At 36.2% G+C, this 17479-nt stretch overlaps 1 protein-coding gene and 1 pseudogene across 1 annotated transcript; one reads left to right on the top strand and one right to left on the bottom strand.

Moving 5' to 3' along the window:
- Positions 1-1411: 1411 nt before the first annotated feature.
- LOC101824750 (olfactory receptor 1030-like) lies at positions 1412-2350 on the bottom strand. Its single transcript, XM_005064613.1, has one exon. The coding sequence runs from the start codon at positions 2348-2350 to the stop codon at positions 1412-1414; it is 939 nt and encodes a 312-aa protein (XP_005064670.1).
- A 13790-nt stretch (positions 2351-16140) lies between these two features.
- LOC101825014 lies at positions 16141-17081 on the top strand (annotated as a pseudogene).
- Positions 17082-17479: the final 398 nt, after the last annotated feature.

Below are 17479 nucleotides of genomic sequence, written 5' to 3'. Positions count from 1 at the left end.
CTGAGGACCTGAACACAATTCCTATCATTCACATGGCAGCCAACAGCCATCTATTAACTCCAGTTCCAGGGGATTCTTCTCTGGCCTGCACAGGATATACATACACCTGTTGCACAAACACCTATGTAGGTAAAGCACTCATTTACATAACATAACAAATAGATCTCAAAAAATTAAACCTTTAAAAATCATGCTAACACTTCAACATTATGACAGAAAGGATACAATGAAAACCTATGCCCTTGTGTAGAAAATATTTAGATATATAAGTAGGAGAAGAAATTGTTTAATAACTAATAATTTAAAATTAATAGATGTAGAGTGTAGTATTTTCCTTGCCAGCCGCTTTGGTTTTCCCCCCGCCAGCTGCCTGGGCCTAAATGACACACAAGACACTGTATTAATTATGAAGCTGTTGGCTGTTTACTTGGTTTCTTACTGGCTATCTCTGACTTAAGTATTTAACCCAAAATTGTTAACCTAAGTATTTCTCATACTGGAGAAAAGGATCCGGAACTCTTACCCCTATGGTGGCTACATCGTTGCTGACTCTGTCTCTCTTTGCCAGAGTCATCCTTGACTTCTAGGACCACCTATCTTGCTTCCCTATTGGCCAACAGTGCTTTATTGACATATGCACAGGACTTCCCCATCAAATAGGAAAATTAAGAATATTATATTATTAACATAATCAAAGGATGGAGACATGCCACAAGAGAAATCTAAAATAGACACACAAATGAGAATGTTAAAATCTGATGTGTTTTATGAATAATATGGCTATACATCAATATGACTAAAGAATCAAATTGCTGTTTATTTGCAATCACTAGACAATTGAGTAGAAGGAAGCAGAGGCACACTGAAGGGAATGCTTGCTCAATACCAGAAGAATACCAAGCTCCGCTAAGGGAAATTTGGCATTTCCATCAAGATCATGGGTATAAAGATTCCATCAGATCAAAAATATAATTTGAAACATCTACTTGCAGTAATAATCTGATATATATCACTGAAAATTTTATGAGTTATCATATAAAACAATCTTTAAAGGGAATAACTGACCTAGTATAGTTAGAAAATTTCAGGAAAGTGTTTTAAAGAACACACACACACTCATAAATAAAGGAACTTCCTGCCAGAGCATTGGACAATTCTACCTTTGATAAGATATCTGTCCACTTCCATATTGACTTTATGGAGTAATGACAACATCTCCAGTTTGGTTTTAGAATTCTTCTTTGTCATTCATAAAGATGGACTTAATAGGTAACTTACAAAACATCAGACATTACTTTACTAGATGTCACTTGTAAGAGACAGATATTAAAACTAATTAGGAGTCAAAAGTGATTTAGTAATTTGAAATGCTTGTTGGCTTAGAGAGCAATGGGGCTGGATATCTCTCAATTTACTTTATGAACATTTCCTTCTCAACCATTTTCCTTATTGCTCTTTTCACATCTTTGTTTCTCAGGCTATAGATCAAGGGGTTTAACATTGGACTTACAAAGATATAAAAGACAGCCACAATTTTCCCCTGCTCTACAGACTTCTCAGAAGGAGGCCTGAGGTACATACAAAACAAAGTCCCATAAAATACGGTGACAGCCACCAAATGGGATCCACAAGTGGAGAAGGCCTTGCGTCTCCCCTCTGATGAACGGATTCTCAGGATGGCTGAAAAGATGAAAATGTAGGAGATGAGGATGATGGTGAGAGAACAGGTGAGGTTGGATCCAGCCACCACAAACATGGCAGTTTCCTTGACATAGGTGTCTGAACAGGCAAGGACCATGAGAGGGGGGTCTGCACAGTAGAAGTGATTGATCTCATTGGGTCCACAAAAAGTCAAACGAAGCATCAAGATCGTCTGTGCTAGACCATTTGCAAAGCCGTAAATATACGGGGCAGCAACAAGAGATAGACAGACACTTCTGGACATTTTGCTGGTGTATAACAAAGGTTTGCAAATTGCCATGTAGCGGTCATAAGCCATCACTGTGAGCATATAGTAATCTGTGATTACCAGGGCAATAAAAAAGTGGAATTGTATGAAGCATCCAATAAAGGAAATGGTCTTTCTCTTTGATAAAAAATTAACCAACATCTGAGGAGTGACATTGGTGGCATAACAGAGATCTACAAAGGAGAGATGGCTGAGGAAGAAGTACATGGGAGTGTGAAGCTTGGTGTCACTTCTGATTAAGAAAATCATGGTCACATTGCCAATCACTGTGATGAGGTAGATGAGTAGGAAAACCACAAAGAGCACAGGCTGCAGCTCTGCTCGATCTGTCAGTCCTAGGAGAATAAACTCAGTCACTGCTGTGTAGTTTTTCTCTAGCATTTTGTCTTACTGACATCAAACAAGACCTGAAAAATGAAATATCATTCTGTTTGTTTTTTTTCACTTATGCATTTTTCCAATTATATTATATGATGTAGATTTTCACCTTTCTCAAACTGTTAACATATGTAGCTTCATGAAGAAATAGCCTAGTAATAATTTTACTGATGTTCTAAACATCTAAATTAATAAAGAAATATTGAAAGATAGAAGATAGGAGGATGATATATCAATAGATAAATAGTAGGTAGATAGATGTTAGATTGATCGATAGGCAGACACTAGTTAGATCATTGGTTGTCAGTCTTCCTAGTGCTGCAAAACATTAAAAAATTCCTCATGTTGTGGTGACCTCAACCATAGAATTATTTTTGTTGCTACTTCATAAACATAATTTTGCTGCTGTTATGAATTTTAATGTAAATATCTGTGTTTTCTGATGTTATTAGACTACCTCTGCAAAATGGTTGTTTGACCCCCCAAAAGTGTTGTGACACACAGGTTGAAAACCACTGAGTTACATGGACACATAGAATAACATATTATAAGTAGTAGACGATAGGTGGGTTGTAGAAAATGTAAATATATTTTAATGTTCATATTGTTAAATTTTGTCTGCAAATCTTTTCATATCTCAAGTGTCGTTTGGTTAACAAGTGTTTATCACATTTCTTTATTATTTCCCTGAACACAGAGATGTAAAAGTTTTTGTTTTGTTATACAATCCTACTTTTCTAATGGATTTGAATCTTTTCTGTGTTTCTCACAGTTAAATGAGTTTCAGAAGGTGAGACTATAAAAGCAGCTTATAGCTTCATGAAATAAAAATTGCTTCACCTTCCTGGCTTCATTCCCATAATGTTTTTTAAGCTATAATTTTCCCCACTCTCATCCACCTCAAGTAACCTTTTAGCATCAAATACTTCTTCAAATATTTCTTGACTTTTCATGCTCTGTTCAAATTCTCACTAGCTCAGTGCATTTTGCTCATATGGAAATAGTTGGTGTGGAACAACTAAAAGTGGCTTACCTACTATGAGTTTACAAAATATATGCATGATTACACTCCATGAGCAATGAACACATAAGCTATGGACAAACCTTCGTGATATTTACTGTCCATGACAGGCTGGAGTCAAAGGCAAACACAGTGTGTCCACAGCATCTGGGGAAACAGCAGGAGACAATTTCACAATTTATATAAGGGAATCATTAAACTATAATGACTGTGCCATGCTACTACTGATTCTAATTCTTAAATGTTTTAATAAAATAACAAGCTAAATACAGATTCCCTTCTATAAGTCGTTAGAAATAGCAGCCATATTAACCACTAAATTAGGTAGCAGGCATGCTGTTCTGGATTATATCTCATCATTTAGGCAGATTGAAAGTGACCATGGAGTCCATTTACAAATATTGGCATCCTGCTTCTGTGACCTACACACACTTATGATGCTGTAAGTCACTGCTTCTTATTTATACGTACAGTAGCAACAAAAGAAAGTTAGTTTGCAATGTATTTTGTGATTGGACATTAAAGGTTATTATTTGTTACTGTATTCCACTCTGCACTTGGGGACTTAAACTGTTGATTAGGACAGTAAAACACACAAAAAACATTTAATCTAACTAAAATTTTCTAATTATTTTATGCTTTCCTTATTTGATGATTATAGGTACAACCTAGACAAGTATTTTGGGGTGCTATGATGGTATTTTACTGTATTTATATATTAAATATTGAGATTCAAAATATTAAGTATTTTACCAATTTTCTATTTACTATAGGGGGAAAAGAAGCAATAAACGCTATGAGAAGTCTGCATTATATGCTCAGTACTTTAGGGATAGGACCTTGCACACAATACCCTACATGTAGGCTTAATCCAAAATATCTGAATATTTGTGAATAGCGTAAGTGCCCCTGAGTATGCCAAGCTTGGCAATCTTGAAATTCACTGTATAGTGAAAATCTCTCCTATGTGTGCTTCCTGCATGAATCAGTCCTCCAAAGTGTCTGAATCATTGATCTTTGACTTGTGATTAATTGACTTACATTAAGTTTCATTTTCAAGCGAGAAAGGTAAATAGGCAATGTACTTTCATGGAATGTGCCTCTGGTTAATTTTTAATAACTAACAAAGACTAGAAATGTAAATGTGTCAATTTTTTCAGGCAAGTGATCATAGAAATTATGACACTAGGTTTTCATTATAGAGTAACATTGTGGACTTAAAAAGAATCACAAAAATTACTAATTACCATTTATGATAAAGCAAATGAGAATAAACTTATAATTACAGTGAGTCAGCAGGATGCAACCACACCGAAATATCTGCTCATCACTCCCTGAGTTGAAATCTTAGTTCCTCATTTCTACTTGTATGACTTGAGTGTACCATTAACATAATCGTGTCTTATTTTCTAATCCATAAAATCTTTTCATGCATAAATCAATTCTAGGTGAGAAAATTAACTCTTCAAATACATCTGACATGTAGAAAATGGGAGAGGGAACTGGGATTGATATGTCCACATAGAGGGACACTCTCTAAGCCTAGACACACAAGAGAGGGACTAGGCCCTGCTCCAAATGAAATGACAGACTTTGAAGATCTCCCATGGAAGACATCACCCTCCCTGGGGAGCAGAAAGGGAATTAGATACAGAGTCAGTTGGGGGCAGGGGAGAAGGGGAGGGAGAGGGAACTAGGATTGACATGTAAAATAAGCTTATTTCTAATTTAAACAAAAAAAGTAAAAAAAAAAAGATTGTTTCTAAATCAAATAAATTAATTAAAATACGTTTTAGTGACTAGAATTGAAATAAAGATGAGAGTCAGATTATAAGCAAGACTTAAAGCAAGGATTTTTTCAGGATTAAGACTCTGACTTTTGAGCCGGGCAGTGGTGGTGCATACCTTTAATCCCAGCACTCAGGAGGCAGAGGCAGGCAGATATCTGTGAGTTTGAGGCTGGGCTGGACCGACAGACTCGAAAACAATACAGAGAAACCCTGTCTCGTAGAAACCAAAAAAAAAAAAAAAAAAAAAAAAAAAGACTCTGACTTTTGTATAAGATACATCAGCATCTAGATATGTGTTTTTCCTATTGAAAGTAGTCAATTATATTAATAGGTATTAATGTTCTCTTTCGTCTGTTGTCCCAGTCATTTATCTGTGAGTACTTTAGCCTAAGAAATGTCGCATTTCAATAAAATTGATTCTTAATTCAAAATTAATTTATTTTATTAATTAAAATATCTGCTTCAATTCCAAACTTTAAATGAATCATGGATAGCCTACCTGAAAAAGCAGAGTAAGTTCACAATGGTAGCACTGATATGCGGACATTCAGAATTTTATAAGAGAATTGTTTCAGTGGGACCAAATCCCTGTGGTTCTATTATTTCTTGAGAGTAGTGATCTCTATTATAAACGACTCTGACAATTATAAACTCATTGATGACTTGAGTTTGACTGATCAAATCATAGAGGAATCAAATCTCCAAAGAATGGTAAATCAGTGGGACTTATCATTTATCTTTTGTTGATGATTTTTTTTTATAATTTTGTCTTGGGAAAACCTTATTTCTCTTGCTTGCAGTTGCTGAAATATGATCAGGCACGGAAGAAGAGAGTTTAAGAGTCTGAAAAACCTGAACATCAGTTAAATTTTCTTACATTTGGGCTACCTATTCATTCCAAAACTTTCATTTACCTTTTCAGTGAAAATAGAGAATGAGGTATCTTTATAGATTGTATAGTTGTTGTGACAATTTAGACTATGGTCTTTGAACCTGGCTTCACCTTTCCCCCTTTTCCCTATCAGCAGTTAGTTTGTAACTGTTCTGGAGGTATTCCTTTGGTGTTTAGCTTTACTCTGGCTTTTCTAATGGGAGGAATCCATAAGATGTCACTATGGGGAAGGAAAGAGAAGTAGCTCCATGTTTCCTCTCATTGTATTCCTGGTCCAACATTAGCATGCTAATGCACTCACAAACTTCTAAGATCTCAGTACTGCCGTTCATCATAGAAAAAGGTGGCATGAGATTATTTTTTGATCCAGCTCTCAAAAAGTATTGGAAATAATATCCTCTGGATTTCCTTCAGGCATCTGTTAATTCAATTTGTTTTGATGACATTTTAATCCTATCATAAGTAATTTTTGTTAGATTTATTTAAACTAAATGACTTCAGAAGAATTTTTTGTCATACTGTGTTCTTGTCCCAGGCCAGAGTGACACTCAATAATTCCTCAGCAAATATCGTAGTGGAGACAATGACAGTCATAATAATAATAATAACAATAATAATAATAACAATAACAATAATTTTAGTGTTGAAGTTTTAGGATATTTCTTTGTACATACTGGTTGAGTTTAAAAAAGATTTTTTAAAATATATATTTTAATGTGAATGGGTGTGTTGCCTGAATGTATGTCTGTATACCATAGGTCTTCCTGGTATTCCTAGAGGTGAGAAGAGAACTTTAATACACAAGCATCTTCAAATCTCATTCTTGTTACGGTAGACACATGATGAGTTCTGAGGGAAAATTCAGGACTAGTTTAAAGTGTTCTTCTCAAAGTCACTTAATCCTCTATATTAACCCTTTTGTCATGCTATTAACTTACTTGTGATTATGTAGCTTTCCAAGAAAAATTTAAATTATAATGATTTCCTTGTCCTTTTCCTCCATGACCATATATCACCTCCATGATACTTTAAATGCTTCACAAATCAAATTTTCTACAAATAAAAAAGGATGCAATTTTTCAAATGTCATGAAACTCAAAGTAGATATCACTGATGCCTTGGAAAATATAAGGAGAAACATTTTATTAAAATTGTGAAAAAGTTTTATTATTTGTTTTAGAATTTACTTTAGAGAAATGTGAATAGAAATTCATGAGTCAACAAAATCAAGTTGTTTTCCTACTCTCTGTCTATCTGTACAACTCTCAGTCTGGTATTAGGTCCCATATTTCATGCCTGTTATCTTTAATGGTTTCTGAATGCCAACTCCTTATGAGTGTTCTCCATATGGATATTAATGCCTTCTTTTGTCAGGGTGATTTCAGAGTTACCCAAGGAATATCTAAGAAGATAATATTTTTATTTGAATCCTATCTCTAGTTATGCCATTTACAAAAGTATTTAATTACTCTGAATTCTTTTTATCTGTGAAAAAACAAAATATGCTATTTCTGTCATATTATAGTGCTAATATTATACTTTCTGTACCAAGTACACACACACACACACTCACACGCACGCATGCACACACACACGCACATGCACTCACACATGCACAGGAATATATACTACATCCATTTTAAGTGCCTAGTGCCTTAGCCATGGGTATATACTACTTGTCACACTAATTTCAAATATTCATCACAGTTAGTTACACAGACAGTGTGAAAATAATATGCACCACTATTTGTTTGTTCTTCCTGCTGAAAAGCAACAGCAGTTGGTAAAAACTGTTGATCCTTCATCACACAAGTGTATCAATACCCACCCAGCAAAGCAAAAGAGCAGCAGTGAAATTGGAAGGTTAGATGATTTATGCAATCTGTTTTTCCAAAATAAAATTAGAATTAGCAGAATTCACAGATATTTTTAAATAATTGCATACTTGTTGTATAAAACAGAAGATTTCATGGCATTTGTTCAAATGTATCACGTAGTGAGCTCATTCACACTTCACTGCTCTCTTCTGTTCCACCTTTCCTTTGTAATTAATTCCCATATTCTTCCAAAATAACAACTTTCTAATTCGATGTCATAGATGTGTGTGTGTGTTTGTGTGTGTGTGTGTGAGAGAGAGAGAGAGTGTGTGTGTGTAGATAATATCACCTTATGAAAAGCATGTTAATATTTAAAATGTTGGAATTGACCATTTTTTCAAAATCATCCACAATAGTCCATTTAGTATAAAGTTCATGAGAAAATTCATTGCAAGAATTTAGCAGTTAAAGATGCAAGTGCTGGTCAAGAGAACTTGTTCTTGCAGAGGACCCAGGTTTGATTCCCAGAATCCACACAGCATCCCACAACTACCCATAATTTCAGTTTCAGGGGATCTGATTCTGATTCTGGCCATCACAGGCACCACTTGGTGCACAGATGTATATATGAACAAAACATAGCTACACATAAAATAAATCCTTAAAAAGTAGAATGCATGTATGCACTAATATGTGTATACCTGTTCAATATGTATAATGCTACCTGCATGCATATTTGTAGGGCTGACAGTTTGGCATTAGACAACCAAATGATGTTGTCTTTCCTGGGGAATACCACCTTCCTTGTTCCCAGCATTCCTCAGTTATCTTTAGTTCTTTGTGTGAGGTGATTTTACCTATATGCTTGCAATAATAATTAGTAAAATGGAGGTCATAAATTTGAAAGTTTATGAGAGCAGGGTATATGGGAGAATTTGAGGGGAAGGAAGTGAAGGGAGACATGTTATTTTTTTTATATTATAAACTCAAAAATCAGTGAGGAGGCCTAGATAATCTATTGAGCCTTGGGCAGAAGATCAGTATTCATCCCTAGTATACACATGGACTTTGGACTCCTATCCAACAATGTGAGATGTACTCTCACCCTGACAGACTGTGGACAACCCCATGGAGAGTCTCACTCTCCCTGGGGAAATGAGGGGATATTGGGGGGGGAGGAAGTTGGGGGGAAGGACATGGGAGGAGGGGAGGGAACTGGAACTGACTTGTGAAGAAACCTTGTTTCTAATCTAAATTTAAACTTAAAAATAAATAATAAAAAAATTTTTAAAAGTAAAAAGTGCCTTTAAAAAAAAAGGACTTAGAAGTTGAATTTGAGAAGGGCTGGGCATGAAGTAAAAGGAAGAAATATAATTGAATTATAATCTCAAAGTTTAAAAATAAAATGTGTCATAATAAATCGTAACAATTACCTTAGAGGAATAAATATAACTAATTAACTAATTTTTTAAATGCAATTTCTGGGATTAATAATCTCAGTCAGTAAGTCACCTGTCTCACAAGCATGAAGACCTAAGATTGGATTGCCAGGACTCACATAAAATATCAGTCATGGTGATGTGTGTTTATCCCTCAGCAATAGCTCAATGAGAGACTAATACAGGAAGACTCCTAGAAACTAAGTTTGCCTAGCCTAACTAAAGAACTTCAGGTTAGAGCTTAGAGCCTGTCTCAACGAAGTAACATCTGATATGCTAAGGCATATTCAATTATACACACACATATAAACATACCAAAAAGACATTACGTAATTACAGAATTTGGGAGATACTGTAATATTCCATTTGGTCTTGCCAGTATTCCAACATCTAAATAGACTGACAGAATATGTCAATACAAAGATGAGAGGAAGAATTTTTATCAACTTTTTATCCATTCTTAAATAGAGAGAAAGACTCCATCATTGTTAGGAAAGCACAATATTCAAGAAGGAAAATGTTATATTTCATCTAATTCAGGAAGAGAGTGGGACCAGCCTATGCACCCTCAAATTTCTCCCTAGGTAATATGCTGCCTCCAGTTTTGTTCCCCTTCCTAAAAGGTCTATAATGCTTTCAAACAGTACCACCAACTGGGAACCATGTGTTCAAATCCACATGCTTATGGGTCAAATTTCATGTTCAAACCACCACAGTGATTATACCCTTGCTTAGCACTGCTTTCTTTGTAGTGTGAACAGCTTCATTCTCATCCTTAGCAATTAAGAAAGAAAAGTCTGTAAGTGTCTATCAAGAATACAGAAAAAAAGGGATTGAGCATGAGAAACTGTAAAACAATTGTTTAGCACTGAACTTAGTCATATATGTAAAAGGTATATGTACATCCTGACTATGATTTTAAAAGTCTATTTAAAAAGCTAACAAAAATGGAAATATGGAAAATGGTAACTACTGTTTCTAGGATGGATAAGATCTTTGTTAACTCTTGTTATTTATCAAAATCATTGAGCTGATGTTTTCTTGAAAGGTAAAAACAAGTAGGTGTCAAAAATAATTGTTGCCACCACACATGTCTTTAATGCCAGCACATGGGAGGCAGAGGCAGGGGGAGCTCTGTAAGTTCAAGGCCGTCATGGTCTACAGAGCTACACAGAGAAACCCTGTCTTGAAGAAAGAAAAAAATCTTGTTCAATATCTTTCTAACCACACTCCCAAATATTATATTTCATTATTTTATCGGGAATATTTACCCTGATTTCATATCCTACCCATTCATTAGAATAAATCTTTTAAAGTGTTTTCAGATTTAACAAATATTTGTGGACTGGAGAGTCAGCACAACAGTTCAGAGGTCATCCTTGTCTTGTACAGGATATAATTTAATCCCCAGCTTCTCAATTTGATACCTCACAACTTCCTGTGACTCCAGCTCCAGGGCCTATGATGCCATATTTTGACCTCCACAGGTACCAGAAATACACAACACACACACACACACACACACACACACACACACAAACACACACACACACACGACTTTTAAAATTAATTTATTTCGATAATGCAGCCGTGTTGACTCTTTTACATTTCATTATATTTGTAAGCATAATTTAAAAGGATATTATGTAGGGACTTGAGAGACTGCTCAGTGGTTAAGATCACTATCTGTGCTTTCACAGTACCCAGATTTGATTCTCAACACCTACATGGCTTTTAAAGTCATCTTTTCTAAGGAAGCTTTTAGATTAAAATAGACAATGATTACAATAATCTTCTTGGTTTTTCTTTTTAGATGCATTTCCAGTCATTGAAATGCTAGCTTGTTCCTCTTTCTGTGATTTTTGGAGATTCTCGGGCATGTAGAATATTGGTTTAATATGTACCCATTGTCTTCCAATCCATTCTAGCTACCTTTACATTTTTAAATCCACCTCTCTTACTTTACATACTTACTGAAGTTTCCCATCAGTCTACTCCCAGTCCTTCTTCACAGTCTCCTCTCTTGCGCATGCACTCCTCCCCCTCCTCCATTTCCCTTAAGAAGAGAGCAGGATTCCCAAGAGTGGGTATCAACCAAAAACGGCATTAACAAGTTGCAAAAAGACTTGATACATATCAAGCCTGGATGAGGATGTCAGTTGGAGAAGAAGTGCCCCAAGAGAGGTAAAAATTGTCAGAGAAATACCCAACTTCCACTGTTAGAAGTCTCACAGGAACACCAAGCTCACAGCCATAACATATACACAGAGGACCTTTTATGGATCTATGAAGGCTCTGCACTTGCTCTTTCCATCTCTGTGAGCCCCTATGAACCCTGCTTAGTTGAATCTGTGGGCCTTGTTCTCCTGGTGTCCGCAAACCCTCCGGCTCCTACAATGTTCTTCCCCCTCTTCTGGAGTGTTCCCCAAGCTCCACCTGTCATTTGGCTGTGGGTTTCTGCATCTGCTCCCATCATTTGCTGCATGAAGCCTCTCTGATGACAACTAGGCAAGGCACTGATCTATTAGTATAGCAGAATATCATTAGGAACCATTTCATTGGCTTTTTTGTGGTTGTTGTTGCTGTTTGCCTGTTCCTTTTGTTTGGTTTTTGGCTAGTCATGTTTTATTCTTTCCTAGGTCTCTGACTTATCCAGCCTCTGGTTCCTGGATATCCAGGCAGTGTCAGTCATGTGCTCTCCTTAACACATGCCACCCAAGATGAAGCAGTCATTAGTTGGCCACTCCTACAAATTTGACTTCAACGTTACCCCCAGCACATCTTGCAGGAGAAACAAATGGAAGTCAAAGATTTTAGAGCTGGGTTGATGTCTCAGTCAAATCCCTAGAAGCCATGCCTGGTTAGAGAAGATAGCAAGTTCAGGTTCTGTATCCTCCAATACTAAAAGTATTCGGTAGGCTCATCCTAGTACGTTCCAGGGAGTTTCCATTGCGCGAGGTTTAGATATTGCCCAACAAATTTCCCTCAATTTCAGTGATCTCTTCCAAAACTCTTTCCGATCCACCCCACACACCTGATGCTTCCTATTCACATCCCCACCTAACCCCAGTCCCCTGATAAATGTATATTCTATTTGTCCTTCCCAGGGAGATTCATTTATTCCCCCACTGAATCCTCATTACTTAGTCTGTCTGGATCTGTGTGCATACTTTAATCGCAGCACTAAAATGAAAGATGCAGGCAGATCTCTATGAGTAAGAGGCCATCCTGGTCTCCTGGATAGTAAAAACTACACAGAGAAACCCTGACTCAAAAGCAAAACAAAAGAAAACCAAAACAAAACGCTACCATTCTGACTTCTAATGTACCTGACTTTTGTTCGCCCTAACAAGAACATCTCAAGTCATCTCCTTTGGGTAGATATACTTGTTATCATTCCTGGCCACCCAGCTCTACCAAAGTCATCACAGGGGCCATAGGTTTAAGGAGTCTACTAAGTAAAGTTTAGGTATAAGCTCATTTTCTTCCTCATATATGAAATTTGGTAATTTGCACACAGAGTACCATCAATGACACAAGTACAATTATGATTACCCAACACGTTGATACTTTGGGATATATTGTCCTTAGACAAATACTACTATAGAAGCCTACTAAAAATATATATGCACATTGACATGTTCATCGTAAGACTTTACGGGAGTATCTTGTGACATGACTAGGAGACACAATTTCACAACAAGCTCCCTGATCCTCTGGTCCTTATAGTCTTTCTGCCCCTGCTTCTACAATGTACTCTGAGCCTTAAATGCAGGAGGATTTTATAGATGTAGATTTTGGACTGGGATCTATAGCTCTGCACATTGATTGGTTGTGCTTTTCTGTAATCATCACTGTCCGTTTCAAGACCTCAACACAATACAAAGAACTACAAGCAGCTAAGAAATGCTGAGAGTAGGAGAAATAGCCTTTTCCAGGAATAGCTAATTGATTGGTTGCCTAATACATAATGGCCAGACCTGAAAACATGCATTCAAGTAACATTCTACAAACTGCTCAGGTTATATTTAGGAATATATATACACATGCAATAACAGCTAGTGAAAAAAGCAGCCATGAATTTGATAAAAAAAAAAGCAAGAACGCATATACAGGGGGGTTTGGAGGGAAAAAAGGGAAGGGAAAAATGATGTAATTATATCATAGTCCCAAAACCAAAAGAAAGAATACACACACTATTTTATATGCATACAGTATTATATAATATATATATATACATATTATAATATATGTACCAAGAGTTAAAATGGAGTTGCTCTGTAACAGGACAAAAACACCTCTAGTAGAAATCAGACGCTAACAAAGAAAAGTCGAAAAGCCAAGTCCCAGGAATTGAGTATTTTCTTTTGTAATTGTTGAACATTGAGGTTCCATAGACCTCCAACAAGTGCATGCTATTGCTATTGATCTAGTTACTATCTAAAACTTATTTAAGAAGATACCACGTCCTTGAATCACAGAACACAGAAAAATCAAGTTGACATCCACCTGGAAGCATCAACCATGTTTTGCATTTCCTTCCCTACTCATTAGTATCTTTGTGCTAAAAGAACAGTGTAAGTAATTAAACCAGGAAAGAACCTAAAAGATATACATGGTACCCAAGAGAAGAGATTTAATTATTCTATCTAACTGTAACTGGAGTGTTTTAATGAAACTGTAATAATGTATGCATTTAATTATTATATTTTATTGTAATGTTATCTATTACATTTTTCTCATTCATCTCTACACATAACGAAAAAATCACACTGAATGAAGAGTGTCTTAACAGAGCAATTTATTCATGTCCTGGTGGCCCATACCAAAGTATATCCAAAGAATTCTCCATTCAAACATTCTAGAAGAAACAGAGTACTATAGGATATTTTGGAAGTTTTTATTTTGCTATTTCTGAATTCAGGGAGAATATTAGAATATTTTTTGTGCATTGATGAAAGAAAATGTTGTATTTGTGGAGATTTTCTAACATTAAACTGTATGTTACAATACACTAAAATATAAAAAAATCAACTTTCAGAATAAAGGCACCTGATGTTAAAACTGTATTTTTTTTTTTTTGGTTTTTCGAGACAGGGTTTCTCTGTGGCTTTGGAGGCTGTCCTGGAACTCACTTGGTAGTCCAGGCTGGTCTCGAACTCACAGAGATCCGCCTGCCTCTGCCTCCCGAGTGCTGGGATTAAAGGCGTGCGCCACCAACGCCCAGCTAAAACTGTATTTATTTAAATGGGTATCTTAACTACGTAAATCAACTTTTGACCTATTCTTATGCAACACAATCACACAGAAACTTGCTAAGGATATCATTCTTTGTTGGTGTCCACCATGGATGGGGCTGGGACTCAGCTCTGGACCTGCTAACTGGTAGCCACTGCTATAAAAATGAATATGTGATTTTATTGAAATAAGAGAGTATTTATAGTTGAAAAATGTGTATTTAGTCTGTCCTCCTAAAATTCTTATATGTGATACAGTGACAAGAGATAGACCACATTTTCAATCCAGACTCAGCTTTAATTTCTTTCTGGCAGTCTAACATGAAAACAATAAGGATTAGCTAAAAGGATTAGATCAAGCCCCACCAGAACTAGCTTTATTATTTAGGTAAATTCCTAGTTGCTTCTTCCTTTAATTTTGATTCCTTCTACTATGTTCTTTGTTTGGTAGCAAGTGTTTGTAGTTATTCATGTCCAAGCAATGTCAGAGAGATAAGAACTCAAAAAAAATCAGTCTACCATGCCAGCAAATTACCTCATTGATTCAAATAATAATCTATGAAATACACGTTATGATCCTGACATTTGTTCGTACTTGAGGTAATATAATACAAACTAAACTTTTGTCACTATACAACTAATAGCTGGATAGCAAATCATAGATATAAAAAATACAATTTCAGCTAAAGTGGAACTTAGAATATGTGGATGGTGGACTCTAAACAGCTGCTTGGTTTTCACAGATTCCAGAAGTTTACATTTGCTGTCAGGAACCACTTGGTCTCTGGATGTACATCCAATGACCCCATTCCTTACTTGCCTATGGAAGGAAGTATATTGGAGGAGTAGGAGTCCTAGTTACTCATTGGCAACACCAACAGTGAAGCCAAGTTCCTTGTATTATAGCAAAGTTCAGGAAAAAGTTGTGTAACAGCCATAACAGCATAGTACAAAGTCTATAAACTCTACCATATTGCATATAATAATCAGCACAGCAAACCAACTGATAAGAATAGGTCAGTTCTTCAATTTTGGAATTAATTTTTACTTTGTCTTTTCTTTCACACACAGCTAAATATACATATATGTATGTATGTATGCGTGTATTTATTCAGTTTTCAAATATAATGTCCAACATAGAAGCAGCTTCATGGTGTTTTCAGAGTGTCAAAACAAAGGAAGTTATATGTCAAAGCGTTTTTAAAATACATTGGTGCAAGCATACAGGGGCAGTTATATCAGCCATAGGAATCTCATCTGTAGGCCTCAGATGCTGTCTGAAACATTCCTAACTTTTCATTGGTAGAAAACAAGTTTATAAGTCATACATTAAAAGGGTTTTATCAGTTTATAAGGATATTTCATATGATGCAGAGTTGGGTAAGGGATAGATTTTTAGGGGCTAAAGGTATGCCACATGAAATTGCCATCAGATTATATTCCATGGAAGGTTTTATCAATCCATCAGTTATTCAGACAGTTTCTTTTAATAATTCACATACATACTTCTAAGGATAATTTCATTTGAGTGGGAACTGATGTGGGTTTTTACAAATAATTGAATTAATATTTCATACTCATTTCTCTATTAAGGAATATGAAGGTATACTCAGACACAAAACGCAATGGCACTGAAGCAACCGAGTTTATTCTTCTGGGACTAAGTTGATTCTTTTCGTGGTGTTTCTCATGATTTACCTTATCAAGCTAACAGGGAACTTTGGTATGATCTTATTAATCAGGTTCACTCCCTGCAAACCCCCATGTATTTTTTTCTGACACACTTGGCATGTGTGGATATTTTTTATTCCACCAATGTCTCTCCTCAGATGCTTGTTAATATTCTAGCTGAGAAGAAAACCATTACTTACACTGGGTGTCTGGCTTTTGTTTTCGTCACTCTGCTCCTAACTGAATATTACATGCTTGGTGCCATGGACTATGACAGGTACATGGCAATTTGCAACCCCCTACATTATAGCACAAAAATGTCCCGGCCATTTTGCATTTGCCTGGTCCCTTTCCCTTACTGTTGGGGCTCTATAGTGGGCACAATGCAGGTGATATTGACCCCACGTCTATCCTTTTGTGGACCCAACACCATCAATCATTTCTACCTTGCTGACCCTCCCCTCTTGATGTTAACATGTTCTGACACTTATATCAAGCAAACTGTACTGTTTGTGTCAGCTGGGATTAATCTTACAGGTTCGCTCCTCATCATTCTCATTTCCTACATTTTTATCTTCATCACAATCATGAGGATCCATTCGAGTGAAGGGCAGCAAAAGGCCTTCTCCACTTGTTACTGTTACTATGCTCTATGGGTCCCTTTTCTGCATGTTTCTGAGACCAGCAAATGAGAGGTCTGTTGAGCAAGGCAAAATCGTGGCAGTATTTTGTATTTTTGTGAGTCCCATGGCAAATCCATTTATCTACAGCCTGAGGAACAAGGATGTGAAACAGGCTCCGAGAAGAGTGTTTATAAGAAGCTTCTGCAAAGTGGAGAAAAATTCAGCACTAATAGTCTCCCATTAAAGTAAAATCACCTCCAATTTTAACAGAAACTATTAATTTGAGAAGGAGGGAAGGAGAAGAAAGGTGGAAACTTATTTTGGCAGCGGTGGTGGCGCATGCCTTTAATCCCAGCACTCAGGAGACAGAGGCAGGCAGATCTCTGTGAGTTCGAGAACACCCTAGTTCCAGTACAGCCTCCAAAGTCACAGAGAAACCCTGTCTCAAAAAAAAACACAAATAAAAACAATAAACTATAAAACAAACAAACAAAAAGGCCTCCCAATTTAAATTAAAGATGTGTCTAATAATTCTCTGATTTGCTTTGATTGAATGTGGTTCTTTGGAATGACCCGAATATGTTTTAGATTTCATAACATGGGACAAAATGGGAATATAATTGCAAATACATATCTGAAAGT

The sequence above is a fragment of the Mesocricetus auratus genome, unplaced genomic scaffold (assembly GCF_017639785.1).
Source record: "Mesocricetus auratus isolate SY011 unplaced genomic scaffold, BCM_Maur_2.0 Super-Scaffold_100004, whole genome shotgun sequence".
NCBI classification, from domain to species: domain Eukaryota; kingdom Metazoa; phylum Chordata; class Mammalia; order Rodentia; family Cricetidae; genus Mesocricetus; species Mesocricetus auratus.
The sequence above is the reverse complement of the archived record's forward strand: the minus strand, read 5'-3'. Positions and strand labels throughout refer to the sequence as shown.

Bases quoted from the DNA above. Each gene is read 5' to 3' on its own strand.
- LOC101824750 (XM_005064613.1), bottom strand. From the start codon at position 2,350: ATGCTAGAGAAAAACTACACAGCAGTGACTGAGTTTATTCTCCTAGGA.